This window comes from Carassius auratus, chromosome 14, assembly GCF_003368295.1.
Source record: "Carassius auratus strain Wakin chromosome 14, ASM336829v1, whole genome shotgun sequence".
Classification (NCBI taxonomy): Eukaryota; Metazoa; Chordata; class Actinopteri; order Cypriniformes; family Cyprinidae; genus Carassius; species Carassius auratus.
The window spans coordinates 28,712,533-28,734,486 of record NC_039256.1 but is presented as its reverse complement, the minus strand read 5'-3'; the positions used below and the strand labels follow the sequence as shown (position 1 = coordinate 28,734,486).

The 21,954-nt window shown below is 34.1% G+C and overlaps 1 protein-coding gene across 3 annotated transcripts; it reads left to right on the top strand.

Annotated features, from left to right (window-relative positions):
- The first annotated feature begins 11,802 nt into the window (after positions 1-11,802).
- On the top strand, positions 11,803-19,703 carry LOC113114239 (serine/arginine repetitive matrix protein 1-like). Of its 3 annotated transcripts, none has more exons than XM_026281093.1 (10): positions 11,803-11,923; positions 12,904-12,948; positions 15,188-15,371; positions 15,492-15,594; positions 15,700-15,780; positions 15,860-15,979; positions 16,082-16,773; positions 16,872-17,071; positions 17,767-17,926; positions 18,461-19,702. In XM_026281093.1, exons 2-10 carry the CDS (start codon positions 12,946-12,948, stop codon positions 18,634-18,636), a joined length of 1,719 nt encoding a protein of 572 aa, XP_026136878.1. In that variant the 5' UTR covers positions 11,803-11,923; positions 12,904-12,945; the 3' UTR covers positions 18,637-19,702. The 3 variants fall into 3 exon arrangements, with proteins under 3 accessions (XP_026136878.1, XP_026136880.1, XP_026136881.1); XM_026281095.1 differs by having other exon boundaries at positions 11,804-11,923; positions 12,904-12,939; XM_026281096.1 differs by lacking the exon at positions 17,767-17,926 and having other exon boundaries at positions 11,806-11,923; positions 18,461-19,703.
- The last annotated feature ends 2,251 nt before the right edge of the window (positions 19,704-21,954 follow it).

The following is a 21,954-nucleotide window of genomic DNA, read 5'->3' as shown; positions in this document are numbered from 1 at the left end:
GCACAGCAAATTCACACCAACACTGAAACATTTCCTTGAGTGCTTCCTACACTAGTTCTTAGTATTTCTGCAGTACTTTCAAGAGGTTCTCTTACTGCTTATGTCTGCTGTGTAAAGTGTGTTCACAAATATATATTACAGTTGAACAGTTTTATGTATGTATTGTGTGTGCATGGTCCAAATATTCCCCAACAGGATAGTAAAACCATTTTTTTTCAGACTGGTAGACTCCTAAAAATAATAAAATAAAATAATGATAAAACCTAAAATTTTAGACAAAATGTTGGTCCTTGTTAGGAGAACTGTACTAAGTATTTGTTTTTATTTTTGTTTTCAGTTTTTTTTTTTTTTTTTTTTGTTAATAGGTTTTGTTTCATTTCATGAAACATTTCATTGCATTTCATTTTGTTTTGTTTTGTTTTTGGATTTTTCTTTTTGCATTGCTTTTAAAAATTGACTGTACAAATTATTATATCTATGGAGTTCAAACACAAAAACCCAATGTGCGTGTGTGTGTGTTTGTGTGTGTGTGTGTGTAGTTTAACTCTACTTAGTCTGGACCTATATAAACACCAAAAAAGGGTTAATTTTCTCACTGTGAATCTTAATTTAACACTTTCAAAATTGCTGTGTTGCATGAACACATACTGCTATCCAAGAATAAAATATTTTATACAATTTCAGTTATGCAAGATTTATTTTTATTTTTTAAACATATTTTAACTCCTGGGACAAACCACTCATACTTTGACACCGCGTTTATTTATTTGAACCATTCTCCCCATAGTTTTATATGCTCTCTCATCTCTTATCCCTAGCAGTTGAAGTGGTCAAAATAAAATAAAACTGTAATAAAGTACAATATCAAGAGTGAACTATGTATCATGTGGTTTTGTATTACATTAGTTTGAGTAGCAGCTCTGTGGTTGCTATATAAACGTTAAAACTGTGTCCTCTGGCTTAACTGCAGTCCCCAAAGGTCATAAATTGGGCAAAGCTTCTACCTCAAATTCACATCCAAGAGGCTCTACCTGCTGCAAACGGCTTCAACAGCTGCCAGCGTGTCAGATGGACACGGCTTGAGGAGGAGCTCAACGGAGGGAAAAGATGGAGCAATCGATCTCTTTTCCTTCAGATGCACATGATTGCCTCTCCAGCCTCCCTAAGTGGGGCATGTGACGTGATTGAACAATCAGCTGCATTACCCCAGAGAAATATGAACCTCTCTCACACACTTATGCCTCAAACCTCTGGGATACGGCTTTGCTTACCTCTGTCACCACCTGAAAAAGCCACACAGATCACTGGAAGCATCTGTTGCAAGACTAACCATGACTGATGTGTCGCGTTTCTCGGCTGCAGGCATATGTTCACACCTTTTTGATGTGCAGATGAAAATCTTTTTTTTTTTTTTTTTTTTTGCCTTCTAGAGAACAGTGGTCCTCTTTATGCAGATTTAATCCACAAAACGTCAACTGTGCAGAAATATATGTATATGCATGTATATTCAGAAAAGCTAAGGAGTTTGTTTCCAGTTTGTTCCCTTAACAATCAATTTAAGACAAATATAAGACTCATTTTATTTTTCATTTATTTTTTTTAATTAATACACCAGGTGTACTCCACCTAGAATTAACAAAGCAGGTCACTTGGCAATAAACATCACATTACAAACAAATCTCTATGTGTTTGTGTGTGAGTGTGTGTGTGTGCTCTTGTTTTTGTGACATATCAGGACACAACTTAATAACCCATGTCCCCATTTTTCAAAACCCTTATAAATCATACAGAATTACTTTTTTTTGGTTTGTTCTTTTGAGAAAGTAAAAATGCACATAGTCTCCTGTGAGGGTTAGGGTTAGGTGTAGGGCCATAGAATATACAGTTTGTACAGTATAAAAACCATTACACCTATGGGATGTCCCCACCTTTCACATAAAACAAATGTGTGTGTGTGTGTGTGTGTAAAAAAAAAAAAAAAAAAAAAAAAAAAAACACCTTACTAATTAATAACTATAACTGATTTTAAAAATACTGGGGTCAGACAGCAGGAATCACAAAGGCTACTAAAATCTAATTAAAGCTTCTTGATTGTTCATTTAACAGTGGTTTATGATCAAGTATTTATAGCATAACCTATAATTTCATATTATAAAAAATGATAGTTCTCTATGGCATCTTATTAGGCTTATTGGTTTATAACTTCAGCTGTTTATTTGATTTTCCACAAGAAACTTTCACTTTGGTCTTGATAACATCTGCGCGTAATTAGGCACACAAGGTTGCTGTAATTAAGCAAGCCACTGGAGATAGAACTGATAACATTATTTATAGGTCCAACACTGCTGCCGAGCTGGCCACCTCACTGGCTGCTTTAAGCAATCGCTCATAATTAAATGTGCAAAAAACAAACAAGAATCCAAAATGAGACTGTGCCTATTTCTGTTTATTTATGATGTGAATATGAAAAAACACTTTACTTTAATCATTAAGTACCAAATGTATATGGTTTGTTTAGGATGGACATTCTCAAATCTGTTTGATAAAGGAATATTTAGAGTTTAATACAAGTCATTAGTCATTTGCGCTATAATGTAAAATAACAAAAAGAAAAAAAGGTGTTCCTCATAATAGTAGACTACTGCTCAGAATTTGGCATCAGTAAGATTTTATATATTTTTTAAAGTTTCTAATGTCCACAAAGTCTGCATGTATTTGATAAAAAAACAATAATAACAATTTAAAATAACATTTTGAATATATTTTCTAATGTAATTTATTTATGTGATGCAACGCTGAATTTTCCAGTCTTCAGTGTCACATGATCCTTCAGAAATCATCATAATATGAAATATCTATTGTTATCAATGCTGAAAAGAGCTGCAATACTTAAATAAAGTTTTATGTGTGTCATCATAATACATTATACAATATAGTATATTGTTTATCTTTTTTTCTTTTCAATATTATTTGTAGTACTTTTTTTGTTCATAATAAAATCATGTCAGCCTGAATATTATTTAGATAATATAGCTTTACTAATGAAACAGTGAGCATTTTGACATTATATTTAGGTGAGCATCTGTGCTTATGTATGCAATTCAGGTTAAAATCTGACCTTCAAAATCCTCTAAAAAACCTGCTGACATGCAATCCCTTAGTGACTTGAGTGGAAAAGAATGCAGTTGAAATTCCCAGGGCTGCATTTTTAATGCTATGAAGTCTTCATGTAAATTCATTGTTCATGCTCCAAATTTAAACATGTCTTCAAAGGCAGATGACGACAAGGAGCACATGTATCTCTCATAAAGAATTAATTCTGAGAAGCAGGAGATAAACTTGCCATTTGTTTTGGCTTCAGTTTTAGTCATTGTGGTGTTTCTGCCCAAAGGGAAATGCACCTGGAGCCAAGTCTGCCTACCTGGCGGCAAGCCCAGGGCATAAGACGGTGTAAGCAATACCAACGAAAAAAAAATGAGACATACCTTACATCCAGACAATGAGTGCATATTTTCTCAACCTAAAGTCTTATGCAAAATCTGTTGGTGAGCCTAATTTTGCAGTCCCCATTTACAGACTTAATAGTTGTTATTTTCTGAGCGCTGTAAAATATTAATGTTACTACAAGTGGATTTTAACAAAATGAGACAAATAGATATGTGCTGATATACGTTATAATGCTATATCGCGTTAATGAACACGCATTGTATTGTTATCGTGGACACTTCAAAATACCAAGAATGATTTTAGATGTTTATTATGAATGGTTTACAACACTGTGTATGTTGCTTAAAAATTTTGTGTGTAAATGACTGCATGAGTGAATGATAATGCAAATTCAGTAGATCATATATATATATATATATCAGCTGCTCACATTCATCACTCACAGTATCAAAGTGTTTTTCAAGGTGCCACAACACGGCAGGGCTTTCTGGTTGTAAACGCTGATTTAAATACATTTTTATGTCATTTGTTATCTAACGCCTTTGTCTTGTTGTGTTGTGTTAGTTTAACAATATCATCTGCTGAGGTCTCTTGCTGATATAGATATTCATACATCTGGGCAGTAGATGGCGCTCATGGAACAGCAGAAATGCAGCCGTTACAACAAACAGCCATTCCGAATTATATATTCACTATGGTTTTTATCACAGCACCATTCATTTTTAAACATTTGTTGAGATTTTTACATTCTAATCTGGCCTAAAACAGGCCCTAGATATTGAATTGTGTACTTTTTGCAATTTTTATATTTTAGAAACATTTGTTTACTTTATATGCTTTACATTTTAATGTGGACTAAAACAATCCAGAAAAGAAAATGATGTATTATTGCTTTTTATAGTTGTAAAATGTGTTCCTCTGCACTTTAATATATTTTAAACATTTGTTTTACTTAATGTATTTTTTTATATATATATTGAAACATTTGTTTACTTTGAAAATTTAGATCTAATATATATATATATACATATACTTATTTATATCATATATATATATATATATATATATATATATATATATATATATATATATATATATATATATATATATTCTTGGTATAAAAAAGTGATTAAACTTGTTATTAAGAGGAAAACAGTTTTTTTCTTCTAACTTAAATATAAATTGAATATATGATACTTAATGACAACCTTTTTTTATCCACTCTGTCTTCTCACATTTACAATTGCATTAAATGAACCATAGAAGAGCGTAATGCGCTTTGCCTCGTCGTTACACAGGCAGGATGCAATATCTTTTAATTCTGTGATCCTTGTACAAAAAGACTACATAAATCAGATAGATTCGCTCTGCAAATCACCCTCTCGCTTTATGAAATTTTTGGATGAAATTTTTGAGAACATGCAGTGGTAATTAGTGTGGACGTACAGCAACTTATGCCAAGTTTTAAGCGGAATCCCAGAGGGAACGGGTTTGCTTTAGTGTAACATTGCAGCAATTCTTTCATTCACTGTTTCAAAGAGGATTACATGATGAGAAAGTCATTAAAAAATAAGTGAAGTCTAAGCGTTAAGGTGACTTTAAGAAGTTTGTCGTCTCAAGTTTGGCATGTTGTAACTTTGTCTCGTGCTTTTCTGGGGTCATTAATATACATGTGACAGTGACGACCTCTCCGGGCCCCTGTGAAGGTCTTTGGCTGTTTTTCTTCTCTGGTGAAAGACGGGAGCAAGTGAGGTCCTCTCAGTGATAGGCACAGCCCTTATCTCGAGACTCTATAGAGAGGGCTTTCCTTTTCTCATTACGTTGACTGGCATTGCGAAATCACACTGGGTGTGCCCTTCCTTTCTGAGCTTATCTATTTGTTTTCACTCATTTTCCTGAAGCGGAGGTAAAAAGAAAGTGACAGGACTAAACGAGTAGTCCTGTCTCTGGATCCCATCACATTCTTCTTTAAGAGTGATGTGTGAAACCGGCATGCCAAGACTCTGACAAGCAAGAAATGATCTTTCACATTCACTTTCACTTACAGTGTCTGTTCACGACTGAACGTGTGTTTTGCTACAATCACGATAAACAGAAAGTGTAGACTGAAAATAGGAAACAGGCTAAAATCAATCAAGCGCTTTATTACCATAAACTGTTCTTTTTATTCAATGTCGAATTTTTCAGCTCTCCGAGGTCTGTCAGATGTCAGTAAATTGTTTCAAGCATGAGTGGCTCTTCAGATATCCATTGGAGAAATCCAGTGTGGGACCCCGTGGAAGTATGCAATTTACAATTTGAAATCTGCCATCCTTGCTTAAGGAATTTTTATATTTTTATTATTATTATTTTCTTTTTTTAAGGTAAATACTTGTACTTTGTTATGTGTGTGTGTGTGTGAGTGTGTGTGTATGTATATATACAACAAAGTTATGAAAACTGGAGTGATTATGCATTAAAAAAAATACATAAAAAGAAAACAGTAGTTATATTTCACAATACTGCTGTTTTTACTGTATTTCTAATTAAATAAATCCAAACTTTGTGAACATAAGAAGCGTTCTTTCGAAAACATTTAAAAATGATTGAACAGCTTCCATGCTTCTTATGTGTTTTAACCAGAAAACATTTAATGGATTTTGACAGAGAATACAGTAGGTGCTTTACCAGACTGTGTAGCTACTGATATTAGAGCTGTGCTAAACTTTTTTTTCTTAGAGATGATATGGATAAAACTTGTTTGGTTTGTACTTCTTGAGAATTCAGACACTTCTGCGTCTCCGGCTGTCACTGTAAGTACGAAGGCAAACGGACTCAGACAAAAACAGGCCTGCCATAGACTTCTCAAACAATGCTCATGTTTGTTGATTTCAAACAGGATGCTTTGCTTTGGTCTCAGATGGCACTGTTTCATCAAATATGTACTGTATCTATAAAACAAACATTTTCTGGGTTACAAGAATAACTTACAAATATATTCTTTGGTGATAAACTATTTATGCTCTTCAGTATTTGACGTACAAAACTTTGTAATAATGCATGGCCTGTTTCTCATTTCAGTTCATTGTTGTTATTATTGTTTTAGTTATTATTTTTTGAATTGGTTAAACTAACCTAGATGACTCGTATCAAACAAATCTTAGGCAGTTTATTCACATATTAGTAATATTAATGCTAACGTTTTGGTTTAGAGAATAATTGGTGGTTTATTAGTACTTTATAAAGCACATATTCTGCATGACCATATTCTACATCAATTAATCCACTGTACCAAAATTAAACTATTACCTTAAGCAGTAATTCGGAGTATATTGAGGCAAAAGTCATAGTTAATAGTTAAAATTGGACCTTGAAATAAAAGTTGACCATATTATTAAAGTAAAGCAGAAACTGGCAGGTTATATAAAGGCAGTTGTTCTTAAAGTAGATCAATGTTTCTGCACAAAGATCCTTTAATCTTTCTTTTCTGTGTCAATCAAGCGCTGCTGACTCTTCACTTTTGTTATCTGCTAATTGCAATCATTAAGACTCAATTAAAATGCTGATTACACAATCATTTTTTGTTTGAGATCCTACTATTTTATAATGTAAAATTAATGGATGTCAGTTCTGGATTCCATTTGTTCTATTCCATTTATATTCTTTATGTAGCAGTTTCTAAAGCATCCTACACGGTAATATTTCCAGGCTTGGACTTTATTTATTTGATAATGTTTATAACTTTTTATTGAAGTATATTTTTCTTTGTACTGCTGTGTATTGGACAGAGTGCACCAGACGAGCCACAGTTTGTCAACAGCCATTTCAAGGATCTTTTCATGAAGAGAAGATTTAATTACTCACCACTTCCAAAGCTTGTTATACGTTCATTAGCTCAGGATTGTCATTGATTGACAACGGGAGGCTGAACTGGCTCAGATCAGCCTGAGATTCTTCTATCGCCGGACTGAGCCACGGCTGACACCGGACTTGCTGACTGATGAGAAATATTACTGCCAGGACGAAAAGCAAAGTGGAAGATAAATGGGTTTAATGCTGCCGCTATCGTCACATCTAAGCACCACATCTATTTATTAATATTTGGTTTGCCTCTGCAACGATCCATCTCTATTTGGGTAATACATATAGGATTGGATCTGTCATTTTGGTTATTTACTAGCATTTGTCTCTCACTTCCCTCGTGGGCTCTCAGTGGCCCAGACCAGGCAGCTCTGAGGTAACTTCCCCCTCTAGGTGACAGCGCACTGAAAAGCCTATCCTGACAGATACCCGCAAAAGTCACACTGTGTTATCATTGAAAGAAATAAACCAGATATGCGGTACGGAGGGGTCTAAAAGTCTGAGACCACAATGCACCTCGGAGATTAAAACAAAATAAAGTATTATTTTGTAATACTTAAAAACCTAGTTCATGGGGTGCTGAGTGCAAAACAGGGTCGGGTTTGCTCTAACACATCACACTTTCTCCAACATTTTGTGAATTTTGTAGCAGTTTTGGCTTTTGACTAGTATCTGCATGGTGATGAAGTCTTGTATTATTCTATAATCACCACAAAAACTGCAACAAATATGCAATTCCTATCTTCCTCAGAGCCAACTATTTGTTCAGTTCTCAATTTCTCGTTCTCAAATAATCGCATGTATGAATGATTCTGAAAATATTATGATAACACTTAAGTATAGGGACCAATTCTCAACTAGTTGCTTATAGCATGCCTATTATTAACATATTTACTGTTGATTAATAATTATAAAGCACATATTATGCATGACCATATTCTACATCCATTATCCTAACTAATACCTAAATTTAACAATAGCTTACTAACTATAAGTAAGCATCAATGTAGGAGATTATTGAGGCCAATGTCAATGTTACTGGCTTGTTAATAGCGAGAATTGGACTTTAAAATAAAATGTGACCAACACAATCTTTTTTGACTAATCCTGATCTCAAGGTTAGAATTGTAGCCAGTTACAGAAGAAAACAGACACGTTACCAAGATATTGTTTTTATGACATGTAGATCTGTTGGTTTTAATACATCAATAAAAATAACATTAGTAATAAATCAATTAATTAATAATTAATAATTAATATATATATATATATATATATATATATATATATATATATATATATATATATATATATATATATTATATTATATATATATATATATATATATATATATATATATATATATATATATATATATATATATATATATATATATATATAAACTTTTTCCACTCCTTTGCAGATTACTTTTCATGTCATGAAAGCCAAAACTTCTGATTGATTGATTTATTTATTTATTAAACTTTTTAAGCTGTATTTATTTATTTATTTATTTTTGACAAGCTGATACATACATTATTTTGTGGGGGAAACAAAAAACAAACCCCGTTCACACTAATTGTTATAATGTTGTAATAATAGCTAATTGTTAATATGTTATAATTCGTAATCAAGTAATAAAGGGTTAAGTTATAAAAACCCAAATATGAGCATGGTCTCAGACAGTATGCCCCCTATAGTCTGCATGTTTTTGCCCTGCCAGTTAATCAGTGGCTGAATTCGAGGGGCACAAAACACTGTTAGTGTGAAAAGACCTGAGGTGTTGACTGAGCTTTTGACAACATGATATTTTTGGACCACTAATGTAAATGCGGTCTAATTAGTGCTGATATTTGAAAGAATCTTCAAATCTATTTTGCTAATTGCTAAGATGCCTGTCCAAAGGTCAAGTGTTGACAAATATGAAATACTCAGAAAAAAGAAAAAGAAAAAGAAAAAAAGTGTGCATGAAAATTCCATCTTTGATTTACAAGTCAGACAGGGAACATCTATGCTAATGTTGGGTCTGAAGTATTTTAGAGTACCTTGCTTCTGATTAAGCTCTCTAGGGCCTCGCAAGCCAGTTAACATGTAAATGTAGCAATTGTATTCCCATTAAAATTCATACAAAGCCTGATAAAACTGCGTGGAGCTCTTCTAGTCACAACATAGTTTTCTTTTCTTTTTTTTTTTCTACAATTATGAAGCAAATGTGTCCCTCTGTGGAGTGATGGTAATTATAATGTTTGAAAGAAAATAAGTGTTTACTATAGCAAAACATAAACGCATTTTATAGAAGTTAGCATTTACATAACATAATCTGCTGTTTGAACAGGTTGTATGAAATGAAGGCATTATTTACAGAGAGGGATGGGAGAGACGGCCCCCTTTTTTATTTATTTTTTTCACACCTATTTGAAAGCTTGTGTCAGGGATGTACTGTATGTAAAACAGAAGAAACACTTCTTTCTCTTATTAGTGCTACAATGCGCCACTGCTATATGCTATTTTTAATGTGTTTGTTGTGATATGTCCTAGTATAGAATATATTACAGTTAAATATACAATATAAAACACAAGCAAACTTCTTGTATACTGTTCATCCAATGACTTACATTTCCTGTCAAAAGTTTGAAATAGTTATATATTTAAAAAATCATTCTAAATAAACTGTTTCATACTCAGCAAGGATGCATGCATTTACTCAAATATATAATAATGTGTTTAATATATTTATATATAAAACTTGTGGCATTTTTTTTTTTTTTTTTTTATTATGGTGATTGCATGAATTATCTGTCTTTGGTCCTTCAGAAAACATTCTGATATGTTGCTTTGGTGCTCAGTTATTACTTTTTATGAGTTACACACTAACAGAACAGTAAAGGATTAGTAAATGAACTAATAAGCATTTGAATTTTTTGTGATAGATTGCAACCATATCTTTAAACACACCCTTCATTAATCTGTCCGCATCACTTTTTTTTATTAAAAGTGACTCCATCGCATAATGCTAACATTCATAGGTTTTCTATACAGTACCACTCTGTCTTAAAGACACGCCATGCTGATTAAGAAAAGATTTAACCTTTGCAAAGGTTAAGTGCCTGGGTCATCGACGGCTTGACCATATTGATGGGCTAATTTGTAAAAGATTGATTTTATGTCTACTTAATAAACCATTACCTTGTGTAGGTGTTAGGTGACCATGAGTTGTCATTGTCATTTTATATATATATTATATAATGATCAACGTAATCATGTAAGAGTCCTTTTCAGAATTTATTATATTATATTATATTATATTATATTATATTATATTATATTATATTATATTATATTATATTATATTATATTATATTATATTATATTATATTATATTATGTTATATTATATTATATTATACTTAATCGTTGGGCTCAGATTTTATAAATGATTTATGTTTGGCTTCTTTTGTGGATCTCCAGCAGGAATCCCGTTCCTCACGGGCCACAACAATAATCACATTCTTATTTGTCAATTTCTGAATTACTGCAGTGTGACATTTTATGCCCTTGATAGCATGATGACTTGCCAAGTTACCAACCAAACATGAGCTGATTTTTACAACTCGTCTCATGCACTTTGTTGCCTTAGGCTTCCTGATGGCAAGGTCGTAACCAACGGGTTGCCATGATGCCAGATTCTGTCGGTCTGGCAACTGTCACAACACAAAGCAAGCGCAACAAAATACACCTACATCCCACATAGCAAACAGACTTGGCCCAAATGTGGCCTCCTCGTGGCACTGCTGGCGTGTTGCCGGCACTGGCATGCATCATGTCAGCCAACTGTGGGCCAAGTGTGGCAATGATGGCACTGCATGCATGACGGCAGACAACATTTGGGCCGAATGTGGATGGGAGGTGTGTGGCCCAGATCATGTCAGCCCACTGTGGGCCAAGTGTGGCAATGATGGCACTGCATGACGGCAGACAACATTTGGGCCGATTGTGCATGAGAGGTGTCTGGCCCAAATTAGTGTAGCGATTATGGGCCATAATTTGTGTACTGGACAATTATAAGCCTGCTACTAGCCTATATTTTCAAGGCAAGATTATTCTCCCCTCCCCGTTCTGAAAAAGATGTAAATATTTTAATAATTAATAATAATTATATTAATTGAATTATAAATGAGACAGTGAAAAAAAATTTATGTCCAATTGTTTAAAAAAAAGATTAATAATGAATAGATATAGCATTTAGTTTTCAGCAATATTCACAAAATTTAATAATCATTAAACCCATTTTCCTAACATAATTTAGTTTTTTTTTTTTATTATAGTATTTATTTTAATTTGTTTTTATAAATGTGTAAATAATAAAAAAAACAACAACACTAATCCACAAATAAGTCTACGTTTTCCATACTTTTAAATTTTAAGGACGACCAAATCATGTTAAAAACTTAATATCTATATTTTTTTTCTAAATAACAGTTTATTTAAAACAACTGCAGTCAACTATTGTTTTTTTTTTTTGGCGCGATCTCCACGGTAACAGCAGCTTTTCTGGTTGGTGAATGAGGTTCACGTGATGCGTCGGTTAATTTCTCCCGCTGAAGTTGAAGAAGACGTCTCAGACAACCGCTGTTCAGGTAAGTGAAGTTCACTCTCTTTTTTTGGCGCTTTTTTTAATACCTGATTTCAAACTCGGATGCCACTTTTTTCTTTATTGAAGTGAACTTTTGCCTATATGGTAGCTGATTCAGCTGCCCCTGAAAATGAGACGCGAACGGGGTGCGATAGACCGGCCTGCGGAATGTCCGAGGCGCGGTGCTTCATGTGTGCGGAACAATGTAACGTTAATGCTGTTAAAATGAAAAGCAAATTCAGCAACCGCAATTGACTTATAATGTGATTCAATGGTTGAAAATTCAGATTGTATGATATCTAAATCTAATCTTTGACTTAACTAACGTTATATATCTGATACTTTTGTTTTAGCCAGTCATGTGGAATCAAATCTGGATTAATCATTGTTTAACATGAAAAGGACATGCTCCAAGTTTTTTATTTGTGATCACAGAGGCCTGCTTAGTTCTTTTTGCTAGTCATGTATTGCTAGTCATCTCATTCCCATGTGTGCCATATTTGTAGGCGATTGAGAGAAAAATAATTATACTGTACTATTAAAATATCTACATTGAAGGAATGAAATTGATCACATAACTTTTTTGTTGTTGTCTAAAACAATAGTTCTCAACCTGGGTAATGTTTAGAGGTCACATCTAGGAATGCAATGAACAATTTGCCATTTATGGCAAAACTGAACCAGGAGAACAACTATACAAGTGGCTAGTATTGTCCTATGAAATTAAAGGGAATGTAATAATTATGGTTAAAATAATTAAATATAAAATATTTAGATGTGGATATAAATTGATTGATAAAAACAATTAAATTAAAGTTATTTAAAAAGATGGCAAACTGGCCTAAAAGCACTCACTTTCCATGATCTAACAAAATTATTAATACAAATGAGTTTTAGAGCTACATTAGTATCCTATATTGGTAAATCTGGAATAGTTGAGGCATATTCAATGTTAATTTTGTTTTATTTTTTATTTTTTTACAGGACTGTGCATGGGCAAGAAAACTTGACAGACTGTTGGTATGGATGGTAATTGGAGTTATAATGAGAGGAGCAATGTGAGAAGACGGGCATTAAAAAAAGTTGATGAACTAATACAGACAATAGATAGTGAGTGTAGCAGGCAAGAGTTTGAAATAAATTATGCAGACAGCTTCAATGATGAAACTTCTATATGGTTTGAGGAGGAGTTTCAGAGCAGCAGAGATAGTGGGAATGAACAGATTCCAAAGGATAGGTTTCTGTCTGATGAGGAGGAAATGGATCATAGTGATGCATGCAGTGACACTATTTATGACTTGAAGGATTCTCTTGCTGACTGGGCCACTGAGTTTAGCATTCCCCTGATTGCGTTATCAGCCCTGCTCTGCATTTTACAAGTTCACCATCCTTCTCTGCCAAAAGATGGGCGAACATTACTTAAAACAAAAACAGCATACAAAATAGAAACTCTATCAGGTGGAATGTTTCACTACTTTGGAATACTAAGCTCGTTTTATGGACTGTTGAATAAGGTGTGGTCTATTGTCCCAGATAGACACTTATTTAAATTACAGCTGAATTTTGACGGCCTACCCCTGTTCAAAAGCAGTAGTACTCAGTTTTGGCCCATTCTTGGTATGTTGCAGGGGTACAGTGAGAAACCAGTGTTGATTGGTCTTTTTTGTGGCAACACTAAACCAAAGTCTTTGTCAGAGTATTTGCAACATCTGGTGTGTGAATTAAAGTCACTGAGCAGTGGGTTTGTTTTTCAGGGAAAGAGGTTCTTTTTGAACATCTGCTCTGTTGTATGTGACACTCCAGCCCGAGCCTTTGTGAAAGGAGTGAAATCACACTGTGCATACCATGGATGTGACAAGTGTCACCAAATTGGTGTCCGTATAGGACATCGAATGACATTTCCTGATTTAAGTGCAAGACGTAGAACGGACGAATGCTTTAGAAAAAATACAGATGTAGAACACCACCATGAACACTCACCTTTAGCTGACCTTAATATTGACATGGTTGCCAGCTTCCCTTATGATTACATGCACTTAGTATGCTTAGGGGTTATGAGGCGTCTGCTTGATTTGTGGATGGGTCCTCCTGGACCCCTGCGTTGTCGTATGTCAAGCAGTCAAGCTTCCTTGATTTCAGAGAGACTACTTTCTTTGAGGGATTACATTCCTTCTGAGTTCACTAGAAGACCACGTACACTGGCTGAAAAAAGTAGGTGGAAGGCCTCAGAATTTCGTCAGTTCCTGCTGTACACTGGACCTGTTGTACTGAAGGGTGTATTAAAGTCTCAAATTTATGACAATTTCATGCTTTTGTCAATTGGCGTACACATATTACTGAGTTCAGAATATTGTTTGAAGATGAACAATCTGGCCAGTTCCCTTTTGGTGTCTTTTGTTGAACATTTTGGTCAGCTTTATGGACAAGAATTTTTAGTTTACAATTTTCATGGTTTGGTCCATCTTTGTGAAAATGTAAAAATCCATGGTAATTTGGATTTATTTTCATCTTTTCCATATGAGAATTTCTTGGGTCATCTTAAAAAACTGGTTAGAGGCCCACGAAATCCTTTGACACAAGTGATCCGCAGGTTGTCTGAAATTGATGAAGCCAGCTCCAACTGTAATCTTAATGCAAAGACATCCAAAGATTATAAATCGGAACATACTGAAGGGCCAGTACCACAATTTTTCACAGGACAAGTAAAACAGTTTAAAGTGTTGTCCATGGATGGTGCCGTTATCAAAACTACAAATAGAGATTCCTGCATCAAAATAAAGAACAAGTTTGTTTTGGTTGAAAATATTATTGTTGATAGGGGAGTGGAATATTTTGTCGGTAGGGACTACAGATGCAAGGAATCATTCTTTGAATACCCTTTTGACTCTACAGAGTTGGACATCTTTGTGGTTTCTAACTTGTCTTTGACACTGAAACATTTTCAGAGAGTGGAGAGTGTGCAAAAATATGTCAGACTGCCATTTCATGACAAGTTTGTTGTGATACCTTTGCTGCATTTAAACAAACCACACGGCAGCTATTGATTTACATTATACTTAAACATTTTTTTGGTAGCATGCAGTTGTTTATGGGTCCAGTAAATCTGCAGTTTATATTTTGTTGCTTTCTTTGTATCTGCGGTACATGTTGTGTGCAATTACAGTTCCCAAAAATAGTCTCTCTTCTCACATTATCCACTCAAAAGTGTTCCTACAGATTATTTTGAAAAGGCATATAAATGACTAAATTACAATTTTATTTTGTTTAGACAATGTATCACATTGTGATTTTTGAAAAAACTAATGAAGTAGAAGTGGTGCCTTCCAATTGGGTCAAAGAAAATGAATGTATGTGGCCACCAAATAAAGTGGATGTTGTAAAAGCCACAAAAAATAAGGAGCAACCTGGGGAAGGATGGACTCCACACAGGGTCAGAATAATATTTACATCGAGTAAGTATTACTTTATAGATTGTGTGTTGAAATGTTTCAGATACGTTGGCCATATATATATATACATATATATGTGTGTATGTATGTATGTATGTATATAATTATTGTAATCTTTTGTAGACAGTTACAGTGAGGCAAGATTAAAACTACCTGAAGCTGTCGAACACACAGACCTTGCAACAGATAGGGAGGATTCCCCAATTAAACCCAAACGAAGAAGAATGTGAGTTGTCTTTATTTGTAATCTATGATTCTATTTAGTCAATGTATTGTAAAATGTGGCAGATATGCATGTATATGATATGTAAGTAACAAAGTGATTCTTTAGGCCAAAGAACCTATTTTTTCCTGGAGAAGATGAGGATGAAAAAATCAGTGTTGATCAGTCAAAAGATAATGCAAAGAAAAGGTAAGTTTCCATTAATTTTCTTTTTTTTGTCTACTTATTTCTTACATGACATATAGCTTCTTTCTCTTTCTCTGAACAGAAAAGAAGAACTGCCTAGAGCTCCGAAGATCTTTCACTCATTTGCTTCTGACTCCCAAAGGATGCAGAAGACTGGATCTACTCAGAAGTCTGTGTTGGCCAAATCTAAGCCAACAAAATTGTAAGCAGTATAAGTTGTTATTTTGAGTAAGGTAATTGATTAATTTAACTTGTGAAAATGCCTAAAATGATCTGTTCTAACTTTCTTCAAATCCCGACATAGTTTACCAAATATCCCTCCTAATTCCCAAAGTCATCATACTTCTAATGTACCTAAGAGGACCCACACACATTCTGACCAGTCTCGAAGAAACCATGCAACTGCTGATCCACTTGAGAGGAGCCGCATTAACCCTGACCCGCTTCAGAGAAGCCGCACTTCTAACCAGCTTCAGAGATTCCACACAAGCTGTACTTCTCCCAACTTGTCTGACAATGATTGCACTCCACCTGACCTGCTTCAGAGATGCCATGCTTCCCCGGATTCACGACCGAGAAAAAGTGCAACTACTGAGCCATTTCAGAAGGTCCAGACTTCCTCTGATCCACTTCGAAGTGGCCACAAAACTTCAGACTCCGTTCAGAGAGGCCGCAATTCCCCTGATCCGCTTCAGAGAAGCCACACAACTGCTGAGCCGTTTCAGAAAGTCCACACTTCCCCTGACCCGCTTCAAAGAAACCATGCAAATTCTGACCCGTTACAAAGACGCAACACTTCCCCTGACCTGCTTCAGAGAAGCTGTATTTCTCCTGACTTGTTTGAGATAGATTATACTCTCCCTGACCCTTTTCAAAGAAGTCACTCTCCCCCTGACCCACTGCAAAGAAGCTGCATTTCCCCTGATCGGTGTCAGAGAGGGATTGTTTATCACCAGCCACAAGGACTATTAAGACATCAAGCTGTTCTTGATACTTGTAAGTATTTGTTTATTGGGAAATGTGATACTATCGTGTACTACTTTTACATATTGTGTACCATATGGGTTTATTTCAGTTTCTTGCTTTTGTTTCAGCCCTCCTGCGTAACATTCTCACAAATCAAGAGATCATGATGGACCAAATGAAGATAATCTATAGGACAGTTCAGGGTCTAAAATCTGTCAGTGAAGAAGACATAGGCCTTGAAGCAAACCTACTGCCAGTAGCTGATCTTCAGTCTCTGCAAAACTTGGAGGAGCGATTGAGAAAATTTCCTGACTTTCAAAAGCAATTGGTAAGTCAGTTATATTCAAGACATATGTTTTGTTTAGGCTTACTAAAAATTTTTTTTTTTTGTATGTTGTGAAAATGTAAAACTTAAGCTTGGATGAGTTGGTTTCTTTTGATGAACACAAAGAAGACATTTTGAGGAATTTTGGTAACCAGACAAAGGTAACATTGGTATTAAAAAATAAAAAATATGGAAGCCAGTGGTTACCATCTACTGTCTGGTTAACATTTAAAACAAATTCTGCTGTGTTCAACAGAATAAAGAAACTCATACAAGTGGAGGTGAGGAAATGATGGCAGAATTTACATTTTTGGTTGAACTATCCCTTTAGTGGATAATTGGCATTTTATTTGAACAATTAATAAAATAAATGGGTAACACTTTATTTTGATAGTCCACTTTAGACATTCTACTAGCAGTAAGTAACTTTGCAACTACATGTCAACTAGCAGTTAGTAGAGTATTAGTAGACTGTCTGCTTAATATCTTCTAACACTTTCTTTGTCAACTTATTGTAAACTTATACTAAGCCTGAACCTACCCTAACAGTCTACTCTGAGAGTAAGTAGACATGTAGTTGCAAATTTCTGAGATTTAGTTGATATGTAGTTGACGTAGTTACAAAGTTACTTACAGTCAGTAGAATGTCTAAAGTGGACTATCGAAATAAAGTGTAACCAATAAATGTTAATTCACAGATAAGCATGTTGGCAATGAAAGGTGGGACAGACACCAGAGATGGAGTTTGGAGAATAATGACAGCAACAATCACAAACTCCCTGGCCAAGAATATAAATATGCGTGGTGTTAATGGGAAAATCAGCTTTAAAAGCTTGCAGTTACGAAACATTGTTCTTGGTAAGTCTGTTGTGAGCATGACCACTTTTTAAAAAAAAATCTAATTAATTTAAAATTGTACAGTCTAAAACATTTTTTTTTTTTTTTTTATGCCCAGTACTTCAATTTCTACAACTGTTATTTTAAAACTGTATCATAATTTAAAGTTTAAATTGACCAATGCAATAAGTAAACAACTGTTTAAGATTATTAAATGCATTTTTTGGGGGTGAAAATAAGATGTTATGCTTTGAATGCGTTACATTATCAGTACTTCAACGGTTCATTGGTTACTGTTTACACCACAGTTTCCATATATAAATATTTTTAAGGTTTTTGTTTGCTAAAATGGTCTTGTTTGTTATAATACTGTTGTCAAAGTCTGACAAGCCAGTTAGTCAATCAATTATGCCACATAAGCAATCATTTTCTGTATAAAATGTAACCAAAGCAACCTTATTTTAATTTGTTACCTAAATTTATGTACAGTAGGTGGATGAATGTTTCTATATGTATGTTAATTTTGTATTATTCATTTAGTATTTTGTCTTTTAGCTGCTGTCAGAAAAAATCGCCTCACACAACATGCCACCGATCAGGAGATTGAATCAACCATTCAAAGATGGCTTCAGCTTGCTCCTGATCGAGATGGAGGAAGGAGAGAGTGCTTAAGGAAAAAAGAGGCCCAAATAGGATCACTTTCTCCCACACACACACATTCTGATGTGTAAATTTTTTTAATTTGCTCTATGTTTGTTTAGAGTAAATTAGATTATAATGTTCAAATTTCAGTACTAGATTTCTTTTAGATTCATTTAGTTAGGTAGCTCATATAGCGTTCACACAGTTGCACAACTCTAGCTGTCCTTTCTTTTCTTTTTTTGGCTTGTGCATTACTAAAGTATCTAAGCTTGAACATTTTGAAATTATATGCTCTTTTACGGGTTGTAATAAGATGTTACACTTCGAATGTACAAAATAAAATAGCATTCACACTGTTACACAATTCTAGGTGTAATATATATATATATATATTCTTGGCTGGTATTACTGTTAAATAAAATTTAAATTGAATAAAATATAGAATTTTTCTGTGACTTATTTGTTCACATGGTTTGGGTAAGATTAGTCTGGGTTATGGCTCAGTTTTGGGGTTTCTGGTTAAAGGGTGGTGTTGATATGGTTAACTTATGACTGAGAATTGGTACCAATAATAAAACCTGTTTTGGCCCAGTTCAGGGCCAGTTAAGGGTGACTTACTGGCTGAGATTTGGGCCAGTTATGGCCCATGTGTGACCCTTGTATTTAATCCAGTTCTGGGCCACTTCAGGGCCGTCATTCTTTGCGGTACTTGGACCGAGGGTTATTGGTTTGTGTCTGAACTATTTTTGAGAATTGAATTTTCTTGTGCCTTTTTTTGTTCACATGGTTTGGGTAAGATTAGTCTGGGTTATGGCTCAGTTTTGGGGTTTCTGGTTAAAGGGTGGTGTTGATATGGTTAACTTATGGCTGAGAATTGGTACCAATAATAAAACCTGTTTTGGCCCAGTTCAGGGCCAGTTAAGGGTGACTTACTGGCTGAGATTCGGGCCAGTTATGGCCCATGTGTGACCCTTGTATTTAATCCAGTTCTGGGCCACTTCAGGGCCGTCATTCTTTGCGGTACTTGGGCCGAGGGAAAAGTGATTGTGTGGCCCGGAGCTGGGCCAGAAAAAAATTGCTATGTGGGATTCAGCTTTTCAATTGAACTTCACTTCTTTTTGTATAATGAGGAAATGGATTCGGCAGCATCTTTCTCTTTTTACTTGTTTGCTTGTATTTTTAATATGTTATAAATAAACTTTTGAATATTTATTTAAAGATACTCCAATGGCAAATGTTCCAAAATAATATCATGACAAATAAGGTTGTAATCTCAAAGATGTTATTCCTTTAGTCACCTGTCATCTGTCGTTTTGCCATTTGTTTCAAAGTCAGTGCATGTGCATGATGTCCTTTATAGTCAAGAAGAAAACATAACCAGTGACAATCTTTGATATGGCTGGAAGCTGTTTTGAAGCATTTTAGAGTTTTATTGTCTGCAAAACAGCATTGTTTGCTGATATAAATGTCTCTGATGTGTGTTCATATCAAAATCAGTGTTTTCTTATGTATGGAAAGTACAAGACTTAACCATGTATATTTATTTAAAGAAGAATTTTCTTTGTGTGAAGTTTGTGAGTCGTCCTTGACTGTAAAATGCTTTTTATTAGAGTATCCTGCTTTAAAGATAAGATTTTTTTTTAATGTATAATATAATAATAATAACAATAATAATAATAATAATAATAGTAATAATAATAAAGTTGATCAGTTTTTAATCACATATTAATTTGAAATACTAATTGTTATTTTAATATATATGTAATTTTTTGATTGTTTGTTTTAATATTATATTATATTATATTATATTATATTATATTATATTTTAATGATAGCACGTTAAATTGACTATGATTAATTGAAGTATTATTATGATTTAATTTAATCATATTTTTTTCCAGTTTGCTGTGAATATAATATTTGATGCTGATATATAAAGTGATAAATAAATGTAAACATAAGTAAATAAATCTTATGTATTGTATGCACATCCTAAGGCAGAGGATTAAAATATAAACATGTTTAGACTTTTCTTTCCCCTTCACCAAAACTGTTCAAATTCTCTCCAAAAGTTGAAATAATCTTCAATGAAATGAGCTTCAAATCACTTCTGTTCTCAGAGGAATAAAGCTATTAATTAATGACTCATATTAAGAGCTTTTCTGCTCCGTGGCTCACTCATTAATACAACTTCAGTCATTTGTCCTAAAATTTTAACCTTTAGTATAATCACAGTATTTACATTCCCATTTAGCACATAACTGAAATATATTTCTATTATTGCGATGTATTAAAAATGATTGAAATATATTTGTATTTATTTATTTATTTTATTTTTTTTAGAAATGACATTGATGTGCCTTTATTTCCCATTCAGCAGCCTAAATGATGTGCATCTTTTGAGAACTTAATGAGCTTTCTCACATTTGAAACTTTGCAAGCTTTGATGATAATTAAATTCTGCTGTACAATGAGTGCAGATGACTGCACATGTCTCTTTTGGGTTTGATGTATAAATAAATGATCTGTTAAGGCTTTTCCCCATCATTCACAGACAAGCAGGAGGTTTGTTAGAGGACTGAATATAAGTGAATGAACCTTGTTCGACTGTTGTTTAAGTGCAGCCAGACAGAGTCTGAGAATTTACACAACATTTCTAACAGCTTCACAGCAGCCAATGGTTACGCCTCTTATGCTCTTTAAAATGCTGTTTTACTGAATACATAAAAACCTCAGGTCTTTCTTATTTGTGGTCCCAGCATGGTCACTGGAGGGTTGTGGCGAGCTCACATCTGTGTAAAGCTGATAATAAACTCTTCTACAAACTTAGCTATAACTACACCATTCTGTGGGCAAAATTGTATTTATTATAATAACTATTTATAAGCAACACATTTTGTAGGTTAAAGACAGGGTAAGATGACACCTCAACTTTATTTTCTTTTCTTTTTTTTCTCTTGACCATAGATGACACTTAATCTCATTTCAACAGTTTTGATTAATGGCTATGCTATTTTTATTTTTGTAATTTCATCATTTGGAAGATTTAGTTCAGTCGACTGTATTTTGTGTCTCTGGATAATAGTGATCATATCATGTTGAACGTCAGAGTTTTTGTGTCTGTTTGTTAATGAGAGATTTGTGGATACATTATCGTTTTTTTATTATTATTTTATTTTTATGGTCAATAAACAGATGTGGGTTATTGTGAGGATAAAATTTGACACTTGGGGTAAGATGGGTCCCCAGAATTGGCACAAATGACCCAGAGTGGCATTTATTTATTAATACATGCATTCAATACTTATTAGGGCCCGAGCACCGAGGTGCGAGGACCCTCTTGTATCTGCTTTGTTTTTTATTAGGGCCCGAGCACCGAGGTGCGAGGACCCTCTTGTATCTGCTTT

Excerpts from the sequence above, each read along its gene's own strand:
- LOC113114239 (XM_026281093.1), top strand. Across the intron at positions 15,781-15,859 it reads AAAGATAATGCAAAGAAAAG|AAAAGAAGAACTGCCTAGAG; the intron begins GTAAGTTTCCAT and ends TTCTCTGAACAG. Across the intron at positions 17,072-17,766 it reads CTGACTTTCAAAAGCAATTG|ATAAGCATGTTGGCAATGAA; the intron begins GTAAGTCAGTTA and ends GTTAATTCACAG.